This window comes from Ovis canadensis, chromosome 15 (assembly GCF_042477335.2).
Source record: "Ovis canadensis isolate MfBH-ARS-UI-01 breed Bighorn chromosome 15, ARS-UI_OviCan_v2, whole genome shotgun sequence".
NCBI lineage: Eukaryota > Metazoa > Chordata > Mammalia > Artiodactyla > Bovidae > Ovis > Ovis canadensis.
The window spans coordinates 11,908,901-11,922,626 of NC_091259.1; the positions used below are offsets into that span (position 1 = coordinate 11,908,901).

At 41.0% G+C, this 13,726-nt stretch overlaps 1 protein-coding gene across 2 annotated transcripts in view; it reads left to right on the plus strand.

Moving 5' to 3' along the window:
- The first annotated feature begins 1,680 nt into the window (after positions 1-1,680).
- Positions 1,681-13,726, plus strand: part of PDGFD (platelet derived growth factor D) — a 280,450-nt gene continuing 268,404 nt past the window's right edge. Inside the window, exon 1 of one of the 2 annotated variants that reach the window (XM_069554791.1) lies at positions 1,681-2,374. In XM_069554791.1, the coding sequence (XP_069410892.1) occupies positions 2,251-2,374 (124 nt within the window). In that variant the 5' untranslated portion in view covers positions 1,681-2,250. The remainder of the gene's footprint in view (positions 2,375-13,726) is intronic. The other variant, XM_069554792.1, reaches the window with a different exon arrangement.

A 13,726-nucleotide genomic window follows, 5' to 3' on the forward strand; every position in this document is an offset into this window, starting at 1 on the left:
TGATGTATCTGCCCAAACCCACAGAATGTGCAACACCAAATGTGAGCCATGATGTAAACTTATGTGTACCATATGTAACCAACCAAGAACACACCAAGTTCATTAATTGTAGCAGATGTGCCTCTCTGGTGGGTAGATCTGCTGGTCTGGGAGGCTATGCTTCTGTGGTGGCACAGGGGAAATCTCTGTCTCATCCTCTCAATTTTGCTGTGAACCTAAAATTCCTCTTTAAAAAAAAGAAATGTCAATTAAAAAAAATAATGCTGGTCTTGAAATTTATTTCACAATGCACAAACCCACAGTTTGGAACACTGTTTAGAAAAAATGCAAAGAGATGAACCCGCATTAATTTCTGAGTATGTAGAAAGAACACATATGTTCTAGTCAGCCTTGGATGGTGTAATCTCGAGTTTAATTTTCCTGAACTTCCTAGGCGTTTTAGTGCTTCTGTCTCTCTCTATACACGAATGTCATATATGGAGATATTTTCATATCCCAAACTTTCAGGAGCTGAAAGGCCAGAAAGAGAATGGAAAATGTCTCTTCTAGATCTCATCCTTGAGCAGCAGAAAAATTAAGTAAATTTGGATTTGGATTCAGTTACAGCAAAGCAAAATACTAAAGTTCTTTCATATAACTATCACCACAACCATGACTACTCTCCTTTTGTGTTTTTGTTTGTTTGTTTTTTAATAGGAGCATAGTGATTTTTTAAATTTTATTATTATTATTATTATTATTATTATTTTACTATGGTGTTGGGGGTGGGGGAGGCGGGAGGGGGGTTCGGGGTGGGGAACATGTGTACACCCGGGGCGGATTCATGTTGATGTGTGGCAAAACCAATACAATATTGTTCGTTTGTTTTTAAAGTAAAGAAACTGAGGTTCAGGAGCTCAAATGACTTAAGGTGACAAACCCAGTGACCAGCGGAGTCTTGATTCGCTGTTCCTTTTCCAAATATAGTCCCCTACCCCTGGGCTATAGATATGATTTAGAAGTTCCTGGACTCTAAGAGCTTTTCCTCTGCACCTCTGAGCTTCCACATACTCAGAGTAGGGGGGCCCCAAGGCCTGGATGTCCCCGCCTCTCTGTGTGGACCATGAAGACAATGCCCCCTCAACTTCTTCACCTTGCCAGTCTCAACTGGCCAAACCCCATCCAATTTCTAGATCCTTCTACAGTGCAGGAGGTGGGCGGTGGGACACACACCCTTGACGGTTTACCGTTACACTTCATCGCATGCAACCCTCACAGCGAGGACACGTTGAGCCTCACTCTGAAAATTCACCTTGACCTGGATAAGGCCACACCTATTGGAGCTGAAGGGCTTCCTTTGTGGCTCGGTTGGTAAAGAATCCTCCTGCAATGCGGGAGACCTAGGTTTGATCCCTGGGTTGGGAAGATTGCCTGGAGAAGGGAAAGGCTGCCCACTCCAGTATTCTGGCCTGGAGAATTCATGGACTGTATGGTCCATGGGGTCTCAAAGAGTCGGATACGACTGAGTGACTTTCACCTCACTGGGGTTCAAAGTAAAGATCAGAATCAAGTTCCTTGCTATTGAGTTTTTCCTTTTTTTTCCACTCAGCAAAATCTTGACTGAGCAGAATCTGACCTTGGTTATTGTAAACGACAACTTTCGAACTGCAGCGGTTCTCCTCAGATCGCGCCCCACGCCCCACGCCCGCCCCCGTCACTAGGCGGGAGCCACGTCTTGGGGTGGCTGAGCCCGTCCCCTCCGGAGAAGTTTGGGGATTCCGCTGTCTCGCACTTCTCCCAGCCGCCCACTCCCCGGTGCCCCTCGCCCGTCTGGTCTGATGTCTAGGGCTGAGGCCCGAGAGGTGGGGGAGTCGCGTCCCAGGTCGCCCGGCCAGGCCCGGCGGCGGCGCGGGGCTCGGCCCGGGAGCCTGGCGCGCCGCGGGGGGAGCCCGAGTGCGCGCAGCCCGGGGCGCCGCCGCCGGGCGGGGGCCGCTGCTGCTCCGCTCGGCGCCCGGGCGCCTGTGCTGCAGCTGTCGGCCACCGGAGGGGGCGAACAAACGTCAACCTGTTGTTTGTCCCGTCACCATTGATCAACTCTCCGCGCCACGAGGAAGTGCGGCCGCCCCCCGCGCGGAGAGCGCGGCATGCAGGAAGTTTGCGGAGAGCTCGGCGACTAGCGCGGAGGCCAGGGCCAGCGAGTGCGGGCTCGCGTCCCGGGAGCCTGTCCCGGCTTTTTCTTGGAGTGACGCTGTCCCCGGGTCTCTGATCCCAATGCACCGGCTCATCCTTGTCTACACGCTAGTCTGCGCAAACTTTTGCAGCTACCGGGACACCTCTGCCACCCCGCAGAGCGCATCTATCAAAGCTTTGCGTAACGCCAACCTCAGGCGAGATGGTAAGAGACTCAGATTTTATTTTATTTTTTTCAATTAAATACTTACTTTTTTGATTGTCATCACTGTGGTTCCCCCTACCCCCCGCCCCTTCGGTTTCTTTCCTAAGAACCTTGGTGGTGTGTGTGTGGGAGAGGGTGCAGAAAAAGAAGAGGGGTCCGGTGCCTGCCTCCATCCCTGAGAGCCCCTTCCTGGGAATGGGACTGAGGGTGTGGAAAGCGATGTGCGGGAGAGGACCGGAGAGCCCCGGTGACTCATCTCCTGAACCCCAGAGAAGTCATTTCGGTGTCCATCCGTCCACTGATAGCAGGACCTCGGAGCTGGAGAAAGTCGCAGGCTGCGCCTCCCCATGCTCAGGTTCTTAATCTTGTGGACTTGAAACAGATGGGGCATTTATCATAGGGGGCTAGACTCAAGAGTGGCCTTCTCTGGGTGATTTATTTTTATTTTTTAAGTGGGAGGAGAGGGAATGATTAGTTTCAGAGGCAATGGTAGCTGGAGCATAGGGACAGTTTATTTATATATTATTTATCTTGAGGCCCGGTGTGCAGCCTGTTGCCCTGTTCATCCCCAGAGTGACTTCCCCAGTGGAGTTCAAGAGCATGGCTCAGAAACTCAGAATTTGGGAGAAAATGTTTTTTGGAGTTTCATCTGTATTCCAGGGAGACCTGACTCCTGCTATTAGCTTTCTTTCACAGAAGTCTTTCCAACTGTTTGCAAGAAGCAAATCTCCTTCAACAGCCAAGTCTTAAGCAAAGTCCCAGAAAAGCTTGTTTGTTTTCCTTTTATGGAAGACACCTGGGCCAGTGGATGCCAGTGATTTTAATTGAGTTTGTTTGCTATCTGGGCCTCCACCAAGATCTGAAGTTAATGCATTTCTCAGTTCTCAACTACAGTTTATGTTGCCAATAATTTGCAGCTGCTTCCACCACCTACCTGAACTGACCCATAGGGTTTTTGTTTTGTTTTGTTATCCCTTCCTCAGATATATCTTTCCTTCTGCTTACTGAAAGTTCTGACACATCCCCTGAGGAGCTTACCAAGCTAGTCTTAAAGGTTTCACTCTTTGAGCTGGCAACATTTGACTGCTGCTAAATTCATATTAGCTTTGTTATTATCAGCTTCTCTCTTGGCTTGTCCTTAGTTTGGATATCACTAAAAAGCTTCTGAGCTTTGAAACAAGCAAAGAAAAACTTTGTTATATTTCCTGATGGCAAGGAGACTGTGGATTTCAGTGTGCTGAAGTCATCTGAAGTGGAGGGAATATAGGGAAACCACAGAGTCATCTCCAGGCAGAAGGTCACCCTGTATTTCAGTTACCTTATTATAGTATTTTATGTAAAATATGCTAGCAGTGCACTTTTGATAAGCCTTCATTTTGAACACATTTTTTTAATAAAAAATTTTAAATGTTTAGGCTCAAGACTAAATTTTTATAGTTTTGTTTCACTCATTAATGTTTCCCCCAGGGGCACTCTTCTACTCATTGAGTTTTTAGATTTGTTAATGTTTGCGCTTTATGTGCCCTTTCAGCTTCATAGAGTAAAATGCCATTTATAATTTGCATGACTTCATAGCCATAGTTTTGTAATCCTTAACTTCCCAAGTATCAGTTACAAGAAGTCAAGGACAGAAAATGAAAAATATGTAACCGTTGCCCATTAACCCAAGATTCTGACTTTTAAAACCAAGTCTCACAGCTCATGTCTCTTTGTTTTTATTGTTGTTGTTGTTAAAACTCTGTACATCTATCTTGTCTATATGAAAAGTGCTAATGCTTTAATTTATTAAAGTTTGAAAACTACTCTGGATTTATTCCATCATATTTGAGCTAGAACTGTTGTGTAGTTACAACAGACACACACATACACACACATTTTGATTAGTTCAGACTGCTCAATACTTTTCTCACTGTCAATCTCATTTATAAAGAAGGCTAGGAAAGGGGGAAAGATAGTTGGGTTAGAAAAATGTTGTGTACAGAGTAAAAATAATTAACACTATAATGGGCTCTTAGATCGGGGAATTTTCAAAAGGCAGCTTAAGTGTTATAGACCCACATTCTCAGAAAATGATAATAATGATAATATTGCCCCCAAGGGAATGTAATTGGATTTTAGATGGTGAAAAAAGTTTTATATGTTACAGTGGTTTGTGGCCAAAGGCCAGTGCATATAAACAGATATACAGTATATGTGTAGTATTAACAATTCATAGAGAGTATATGTGGAAACATGTCTAAAAAGACTCATTAATGAAGGGAGGGGCAGTAATGAAGAAAAGGTTGACAGACACTTCGTAGTATTTTGGTGAGAGCAATAATGAAGGGTTTTGATATAGTCTAGATGGGCTGCTGTCTGTGGGGTCGCACAGAGTCGGACACGACTGAAGCAACTTAGCAGCAGACATCATCTGAGAGATTTTATGTGGTAACAGCTGAGCTGACCAGAGAAGTTAATAACTGATTTAATTAAATCCTTATTCTGATCTGAGACATTTTAAACTTGCTCTCTCAAAGTTCCCTAGTGGCTCATTACAGAGGACAGTGTTCTTGATCCAGTTCAAACAGGGTGTAAGTTTGGGGAGGACACACAAAGGATACAATAAGGGGAAAGATGAAGATAAGTGTTTCCAAGTATTAATTTAGGGCCCGGAGAATATTTGACCCTCAGATTACAAGTAGGAAATCACAACAAAAGATTAGATATGGTCTTTGATAGGGGTTTGAAACCACTGTCCAATGATGAAACTGTCTTTATACTTGGGCGCCGTGGTTTTGTCCCTGCTGACCCTGTCAACTGCCACCTAATGTTGGGACTAAGAAGGGAATCAAGAGGACAGGTCTCCCCAGTCCTTGGCATGAGGCGTGTTGGATCCTGTCCAGCCTGATACAAAAATCTTGTTTTTTGGTCTCCCTGTACCTAGTAGCTCCAGATAACTGGAGTAGTTAATAAATGAATTGGAGATACAGTGTGAAGGTTGGTAAGTGGTCATCTCCATCTACTCAGTGTAGGAGGCCTCTCTGCTGAAGTAGCCTGGCCTCCCAGAACTCTTTATCACTCTATATTCTTGCTCTAAAAGGGGTGTCTGGAGAGCCCTTGCCAGTGCTTCCAGAATGACTAAAGGTAACCCAAGGAGGCCGGTGGTTGAATTTGGTCTCTGTCCCTAGGAGAAAACTAGGTTCTGCGGCTGGAAAGAATTAAACTGTAATAGTTGGCAGTGCTTGATTGAATATCTCTGCTTCTTTATATCATATTTGTTATTCTTTCTCAAAATGACTTACTTTTGATACCCATTCCTGATCCACCTCTTGGCACAAAGAAAACCTGCCTTTAGCAATAGCACCCACATATTCTTATTTTAGTGTCTGTGCAGTTGGTGCTTTTGTTATAATAACTGGCCACAACTGGTGCTTCTCAGAGCGTGAACCAAGAAGTGTGAAGGTAGCAATTAACTGACAGTATTGCTTACTTATTTTTAAATCTAACTAGATAGAGCTTCCTGCTTAGGCAGTTAAGATTACAGATGTAGTCTTCATTTTCTTGACCTTGTTTTCCTTTCAGAAAGTACAGATGTTGGTGGCACATGATTCTGCTTGGTTAGTTCTGCTTGGTTAATATGCCAGGACTTGAATTGTGTATTATCTATTATCATTATCTAGCAAGAAGCCTACAATTTTAGCAATTGTAGTCTTAGATTATTTTTTTAAGTAGTCAAGCTTATTTCTTAAATAACATCAGTTTCTGTTGTCCTCATTAATGATAGCACATTGACTTTGATTCAAAGATCAGAGCTTAAAGGAAAGGTGAAAAAACAGAGGATAATATAAACAACTTGGGCTTCCCAGGTGGCATGGGGTAAAGACTCTGCCTACCAATGCAGGAGAAGCAAGAAATGAAGGTTCAGTCTTTAGGTTGGGAAAATCTCCTGGAGGAGGCCATGGCAACCCATTCTTAGTATTCTTGCTTGGAATATTCCAGGGACAGAGGAGCCTGGCAGGCTACCATCCATGGAGTAGCAAAGAGTGGGACACAACTGAGCAACTGAGCACAAGCATGAGAATATAACCAAATTACTTTTAAAGCTGAGAATTGGATTAGTGATAAATCTGATATTCTTCTGTATTTATATCTTCACTCTAAGTATATTAAAAACTCATAATTTTACAGAAAATAATGGAGATTACATATTTTAAATGCAACACGACTTTGACTTGTCACCATAGGTCATATTACTTAATAGAGTTTTTTTTTTTAAAGGTGAGTTTAGCCAGATATATATATATATATATATATATATATATAGAGAGAGAGAGAGAGAGAGAGAGAGAGAGAGAGAGAAATGAAAGATGCCATAAGGCTGTGAGTTATATTAATTCATTAAATGACAGTGATTTTGGAATACAGGGTTTTTCCCTTTTAGCAAATGAAAGCAAGATGTTATTGTTTTAGTGCAATAGGGTCAAACAGTGAAGCAATGTCCCCAGAGTCACTTACATGGGATTCCTGAGTACATGTGGTCTCAGAGAATCCCCTCATTCTGAGGGTCTGGAGGATGTGGAAATTTGTGTGTCTGTCCTTGAGAGCTGAGTCACAATGACAATCATCTTCCTTCTAGAACTTACTCTTGAGCTTTCTTTGCTGAAGTGATATGATTAGTGTAAAAAGGCATTAGCTGAACATTTAAATAAAATTCCGCCCATATTAAAATAGGAGTCTAGTCTGAAATTTCTAAATTTATAGTTCCCAGGCCTGAGTATCACTGAAGTCTCATCACCCTGGAAGCCCCTCTGTAGCTAAGCACACTAGATATTAGATTTTATTAACTGGATCTGAGATCTCATTGCTGCTGCTGCTACTGCTGCTAAGTTGCTTCAGTTGTGTCCAACTCTGTATGACCCCATAGACGGCAGCCCACCAGGTTTCCGCGTCCCTGGGATTCTCCACGCAAGAACACTGGAGTGGGTTGCCATTTCCTCCTCCAATGCATGAAAGTAAAAAGTGAAAGTGAAGTCTGACTCTTAGCGACCCCACGGACTGCAGCCTACCGGGCTCCTCCATCCATGGATTTTCCAGGCAAGAGTACTGGGGTGGGGTGCCATTGCCTTCTCTGGAGGTCTCATTAGGGTAATGTAAATCACAAAAGTGACCTGGTTAGTGTTTGACAACATTTTAAGTTACTTCCAACTTCTACATTTCAGAATTTATGCAATTTTATAAGGGAAAATTTTATATAACTTTTACGTGAAGGACCATTTCAACAAAATGCTACAAGAGGATGATACATAATAGTAAAAGCAAAGAATCCAAGACAAATGCTGCAGCAGAAATATTCTGGCTCCCTGTACAGTATTTCAGGACCAAATGTAAGTCCTAAATAAAGAAATAAGCCCATGAGACACTGAAGTGCACAAGTGCACAGACGGGAAGAAATATTTTCTTCCAAGAATTTCTTTTTCAGGAAAAGAATGAAGCATGCCTTATTTCTTATAAGCATTGATGATGCATATAGTAATATATCTTTGCTGTTCACCCAGATATGCTGACATTCACATATTCACTTTAATTTTGATGGATTAATACTGTTTTTCTGTGATTGTGCCATGTGCAGACCGGGAGGTCATAGCACATGAACTGTCTTTCGTTATGAAAAGTGATCTTTTACCAAGTTTGGAAGTTTTTACTTGAACACTTTTTGTGAAGTGCAGTGCTTTCCTTATAAATATAAGCCAAACATGATTTGAAACCTTGTATATTAGGACTCTTGATTTTTTTAATTTAGCAGGCCTCCTTTAGACTGAAGGAGCTCAATGACACAGTGCCTAAGTGTGGGCTCTGAGAATGGGTTGAAGTGCCATGTTAGTTTTAAGCGAGTCATTTCAGACCCAGTGTGAGAAGCTGCTGATAAGGTCAGCATTTTTGCTGAGACATTTAATAAGCAATATAGCAACAGCTTGCTTTTACAGAATTCACTATTCAGCAGCTTCAGCTATATAAAATGAAACCAAATGAACTAACAAATGTGCAACAAATCCACTTAAAAACCAAATTCATGTTGATGTTTGGTAGAAACGGACACAATTCTGTAAAGCAGTCATCCTTCAATTAAAAAAAAAAGCTAAAAAGAATCCTAATCTGTATCACAACGTGTGTAAATGAGCTCGCAAAGTTCCATGGTAGAAACTTAAATACTCTTTTCCTTTGCTTCTGTGCAGCATGCAGCTCTATCTCTACTTTTCCTTGTGTGGCTTTCATGTCCACAGCACAGCCAGAGTGTAGAGTTAGGAGAGGGAACAGGACTGGCTCAAACTACTCATACTGTTAGCATTGAGCGTTCATAAGACGTGAGCTTGCACAGCTGGCTTAGGTTTCTAACGAGTCAGATGAGAGCAGTTCCAGCCTGAACTGGACTGAAGGTATGTGTCTCCTCCAAATTTGTATATTGAAAGCCCAGCCCTCAATATGATGATATCAGGAGGTGGAATCCTTGGGATTTGATTAAATTACAAGAGCAGAGTCCTCATGAATGAGATTAGTACACTGATAAAAGAGATCCCGGACACATCCTTTCCCTTTATGCCACATGAGGAGGCAGCAAAAAGACATGGAATCTGCTGGACTTTCCAGCTTCTCAAACTGTAAGAAAAATATTTCTGTAGTTTTAAGTCACTCAGTCTGTAGAAAATGTTTATAGCAGCCCAAATGGTCTCTAACCTATCTCTGTATGTCACCAGGGATATACTATATTATAACCTAGTAAGACTGATGAATTTTAGAGAATGTTTTTGAATCACAAAGGAAATTTTAGATTGTATGTTTGGTAGGTTTATCAGATTCATAAACTGGACATGGTATTAGCTGAGGTATATATGGATTTCATCCAGAAGATTGACAACACTCACTATGACAGCTTTGTGGAAAAGAATAATTGTAGTCTGGGTAATAATGAACTGTTCTTATTCTTTTAGTGATAACTAATAGATTTGTGTTAAACAAGAGGAAGGTGAACAAGAGTTTTTAATCTGCATTGTGGATTAGACCCTGTTGCATTCGGAATTCTTAATAACTTGAATGAAGACACAGAAAACACATCTACTTGCATATTTTACTTGGAAAAAATAGTTTATAGATTGGATTAGAAGCAGAGTTTGGCTGATCCTTTTCTACAAAGGGCCAGATAGTAAATATTTTAGGCTTTCCTAAAGTCATGCGGTTTCTGTTGCAACTACTCAACAACTCTGCCATTATGAGCAGCCATAGGAATTGCATAAATGAATGTGTGTGGCTGTGTTCCAGTAAAACTTTATTTACAAGGACAGGCAGTGAGCCTTCAGGCTGTAGTTTCCTGAATTAGAGAATCTACATGCCTCTTAGGTTGAAATGATGAACTAATCGTATAGAAACACAATTTAGGGATAAATGCAAAATGTAGCTCTTTGGCTGAAAAATAAAAACAACTGCATTATTATGGATTGGAATACCTTGAATTAACTTCAGTTTATTCTAGATAGATAATGTCTATATCTTTGTCTTCTTACTGATTTAGTTGAACACAGCTGATGCTTCAGCAAATGGTGTAGTTGCTAAGCAACAGCAGTGTGAACCTGGGAATAGTGCTGACACCCTGTTGGGGTCAGGGAGGCAGCAGAGCTCTTACAAGGCAGACTCTGTCCAGCTGGGTTTGAGGGTGTTGTGCTCTTGTCCTCTGTAGGATTCTGCCTCCTTCTGACTCCTTCAAACTCATGCCCTAAACTCAGAATTGGCTGCTCTCCTGTATTTAAACTTTCCGTTCTTACTGGCTTCCTCCTGTTAGCCAACACATATGTTTCTTTGCATTCTCCCATAGCATATAAAAGCTATTTTAATATTCCTTATATAAAAAAGTATTTTTTTTTCATTTTATCACCATATAAACTTCTTCAGCCTCACCATGCCTCATTGTGTCTACTTCATGTCTCCCTTACTCACTGCAATTTGAAGTCATCCCTACCCCTCCGGGTGAGGTCACTATGATCTGTACTCTCCTCTGTGATTGGCAGGTCTCTTCTAGAAATGATTTCTTCCTTTGGTTTCACACACGAGCCCCTTTTGCCTTAACTACTCCTAAATGTAAGTTTGAAATAGTGATAGAAATACAGCCAAAATTGACACAGTATGTATTTTGGATTCTTTGGAGAAGCAAGATTAGAGAAGGTTTTCAAAGTGTATCTTATGTTTTGTCACTGTAACTATTATGAACAGTGAAAGAAGTGGGAACAATCTTAGACTAAAACAGGGATCTTATTAATAAAAAAAGAACATTTAAAATTAAAAAATAATTTCATAGTACAACCTATCTAGCTCTACAGTTGCAGTTTTTGGAGGTAGATATGCAAATATATGGGAGAAGGAAATGGCGCCCCACTCCAGTACTCTTGCCTGGAGAATCCCATGGACAGACAAGCCTGGTGAGCTACAGTCCATGGGGACACAACTGAGCGACTAACACACAGACACACACACACACACGTGCACATATACATGTGATAAACATAATATCTTAAAAGGCAAAATACTTCTAACTATAGAAATATGACATTGAATAACCACATAGATACTTTCCCTCATATCCCTGAGTGCTCTTTACCTACTTATGTTTTTTTGTCTCCTTGGCTTGGTCTTCATCTACCTGTCTGCCCTTTAAATACTGGTATGTTTTCAAGGCTCTGACCTTCATTTTTCTCACTGTTAGTCTCTAGAGGATCTTAGTTTTTGTCCAAAGTGTCAGTTGCTACTTATGTGTGAATGACCTGTAAATCTATTTTTACTGCTTCTGCCTCTTTTCTGAGCTCTCAATCTGTCTTTTTACTTTACTTCTTGAGGTCAGTAAATGGGTGATCCCACTGGCACCTAAAGTAAATGCTCCAATTCCGTAGGCCTCAGAATAAAAGGATTCAGTTTAAAATATTGGGTTATACATCCAATAGTGAATTCCTTAACAGTATTAATCCTTTTGTTGTTTTTCCTTCCAGACGCATCATGATTGTGTTTGAATGAACTGTTGAGTGACTGTGCTAACCAGGCATCCCATTTTAGACAGGAACTGTACACCCTTCATAGCCTTTTCTGACTTCTCATCTCCTCTCCAGGTAGAATTGACTACTTTATTTCCCGCATATTTCTGTGGTATCTGTTTATTTCCATATCTGCCATCTGCTGATGTAAGCATACTCACTGCATTTAATCACTGCATTTAATGAAGCTGTGTGTACTCACTGTGTATTCCATTACTTGGTGTGCAGGACTTCTCCTCAACAAGATTTGAAGAGTCAGTAAATCAGCCAATCACTGTCTTCTTTTTACGACTGATCTTTAGGCCATGTGAGCCCTATCAGACTGTAAATTAATGGGAGCAAGGATGTTTAAATTATGCAAAGTTTCTGTTAATTGTCTGGATGGCTGTTTGTATTATTGAACAGGATGAGGACTAGAAGAGGAAGAACAGATGAGGGAAGGTCATGGAAATAGAAAATTAATTTGTGGACACTTTAAGCTTAGGAGCTTGTGCAGTATTTGTGGGGATGAAATCTAGAGGAATGAGATAAAAGAGATGCACTTATTTGCATGAAATGCATTCACAGTGAGCATGAAGTAATCAGCCCTGTACTGTCATGTTTCAAAATGAGTGGTATGTGGGTGTAGCATCATCGTCATCATCGTCATCATCATCGTCTGGGCTGGTGGCCAGTGGTATAGGATCCACCTGCAACGCAGGATACCTGGAGTCAATCCCTGGGTTGGGAAGATCCCATGGAGAAGGAAGTGGCAACCCACTGCAGTACTCTTGCCTGGAGAGTCCCATGGACACAGGGCTACAGTCCCTGGAGTTGCAAAGAGTTGGACAGACTGAGCAATTAACACTAACTAGCTAATAATAATACCTGATATTTCCAGAGTTCTTGTAACATGACAAAGTGCTTTCATAGCCATGATAGACAGTGGTCTGGTGTGAAGAATTGGTCATTTCCAAATGACTGTATGGAAAATTTCAAGATCACATATTCTTTTAGACTGCTGCCTTAGACATAAACATGACATTAGAGATTAATTTTGGACTAATATCAGTGAAATGGGGAGGGTCTTCAACTGTTTCCCCTGCACCCCGAGCCTGCCTTCCCCTACCAAAAAGCCTCACGCATACTCTGACTAGAATCAATCCTTTTTGGTATACCTTTCCTTTCCAAAATTAGTATTTGAGCACTGCCACAAGAATTTCCCAGTACTTAATAAAAGTTCAAAAGAAAGGATAGAAATAAATTAAGGATCATGAAACAAGTCTTGCGGTTCAGTCAGGATGATTGATTATGGAAAGCTGATGAAAAAGTAATGCATCTCCATTCTGTTTAAGGATTTATCTATAGAGAGCATGTTCACACTATTTTACTGAGGATTTAACAAGAGAGTTGCTATTGAATAGAATTTTTAAAAAGTACACATTTCCTATGAAAGCAAAAAGTCCATAGATGGGGTTGGAATATGGAATTAAAGGATTTTTTTTTAGACAATTGCTAATTTAAAAAAAAAAAGAGGATGATATAAGGCTTATTTGTAATTTAAAGTGCAGCGTATTTGAATACTCTGGGAAGAGCCACTGTGATTTCATATTGTTTTGATTCAATTCTTTAGTTTACTACTTTTCACCAAACTCAACTGCAGCAATATAAACACTACTTATTTGTTCAACAAATATTTACTGAACACTGATATGCATGCAAATCTCTGGATTAACCACTGAGGCAGAAACAGTTAAGCCTAAGGTACACTCTCTGCTTTGCTAAAATTTATACTTTAGTTGATGAGATAAAATATGCATGGGAATAAACAAAGGGCAAGACAGGCCCATCTGTGTGCTGCCCTCATGTGACATATTTTTTAAGACTCTGTCCTGTTGACCAAATTGTGACTCTAAGTCATCTAATGTTTAATTCAGAAAAACATGATATTGATTAGGCTGCTGTTGAGCATAGTACTATGTGAAGACTGAAAGACAAATCCTTTATTGATTATTAATATTACTATTATTATATCAAGGATTTGAGCAGAAAAGTAATTTTAATTGTAGGACTGGGAGTCATGTGTTCTTCATTTTAGATGTTAGGCTAAATATTTTTGAACCATAAAAGCAAATATACAGGGTCACTTTCCAACCCAGTATGACTTATTTTTTTAAATCAGGGTATAATTGCTTTACAAAGTTACATTAATTTCTGCTTTACAGTGAAGCAAATCAGCTTACAATGGCACCCCACTCCAGTACTCTTGCCTGGAAAATCCCATGGATGGAGGAGCCTGGTAGGCGGCAGTCCATGGGGTCGC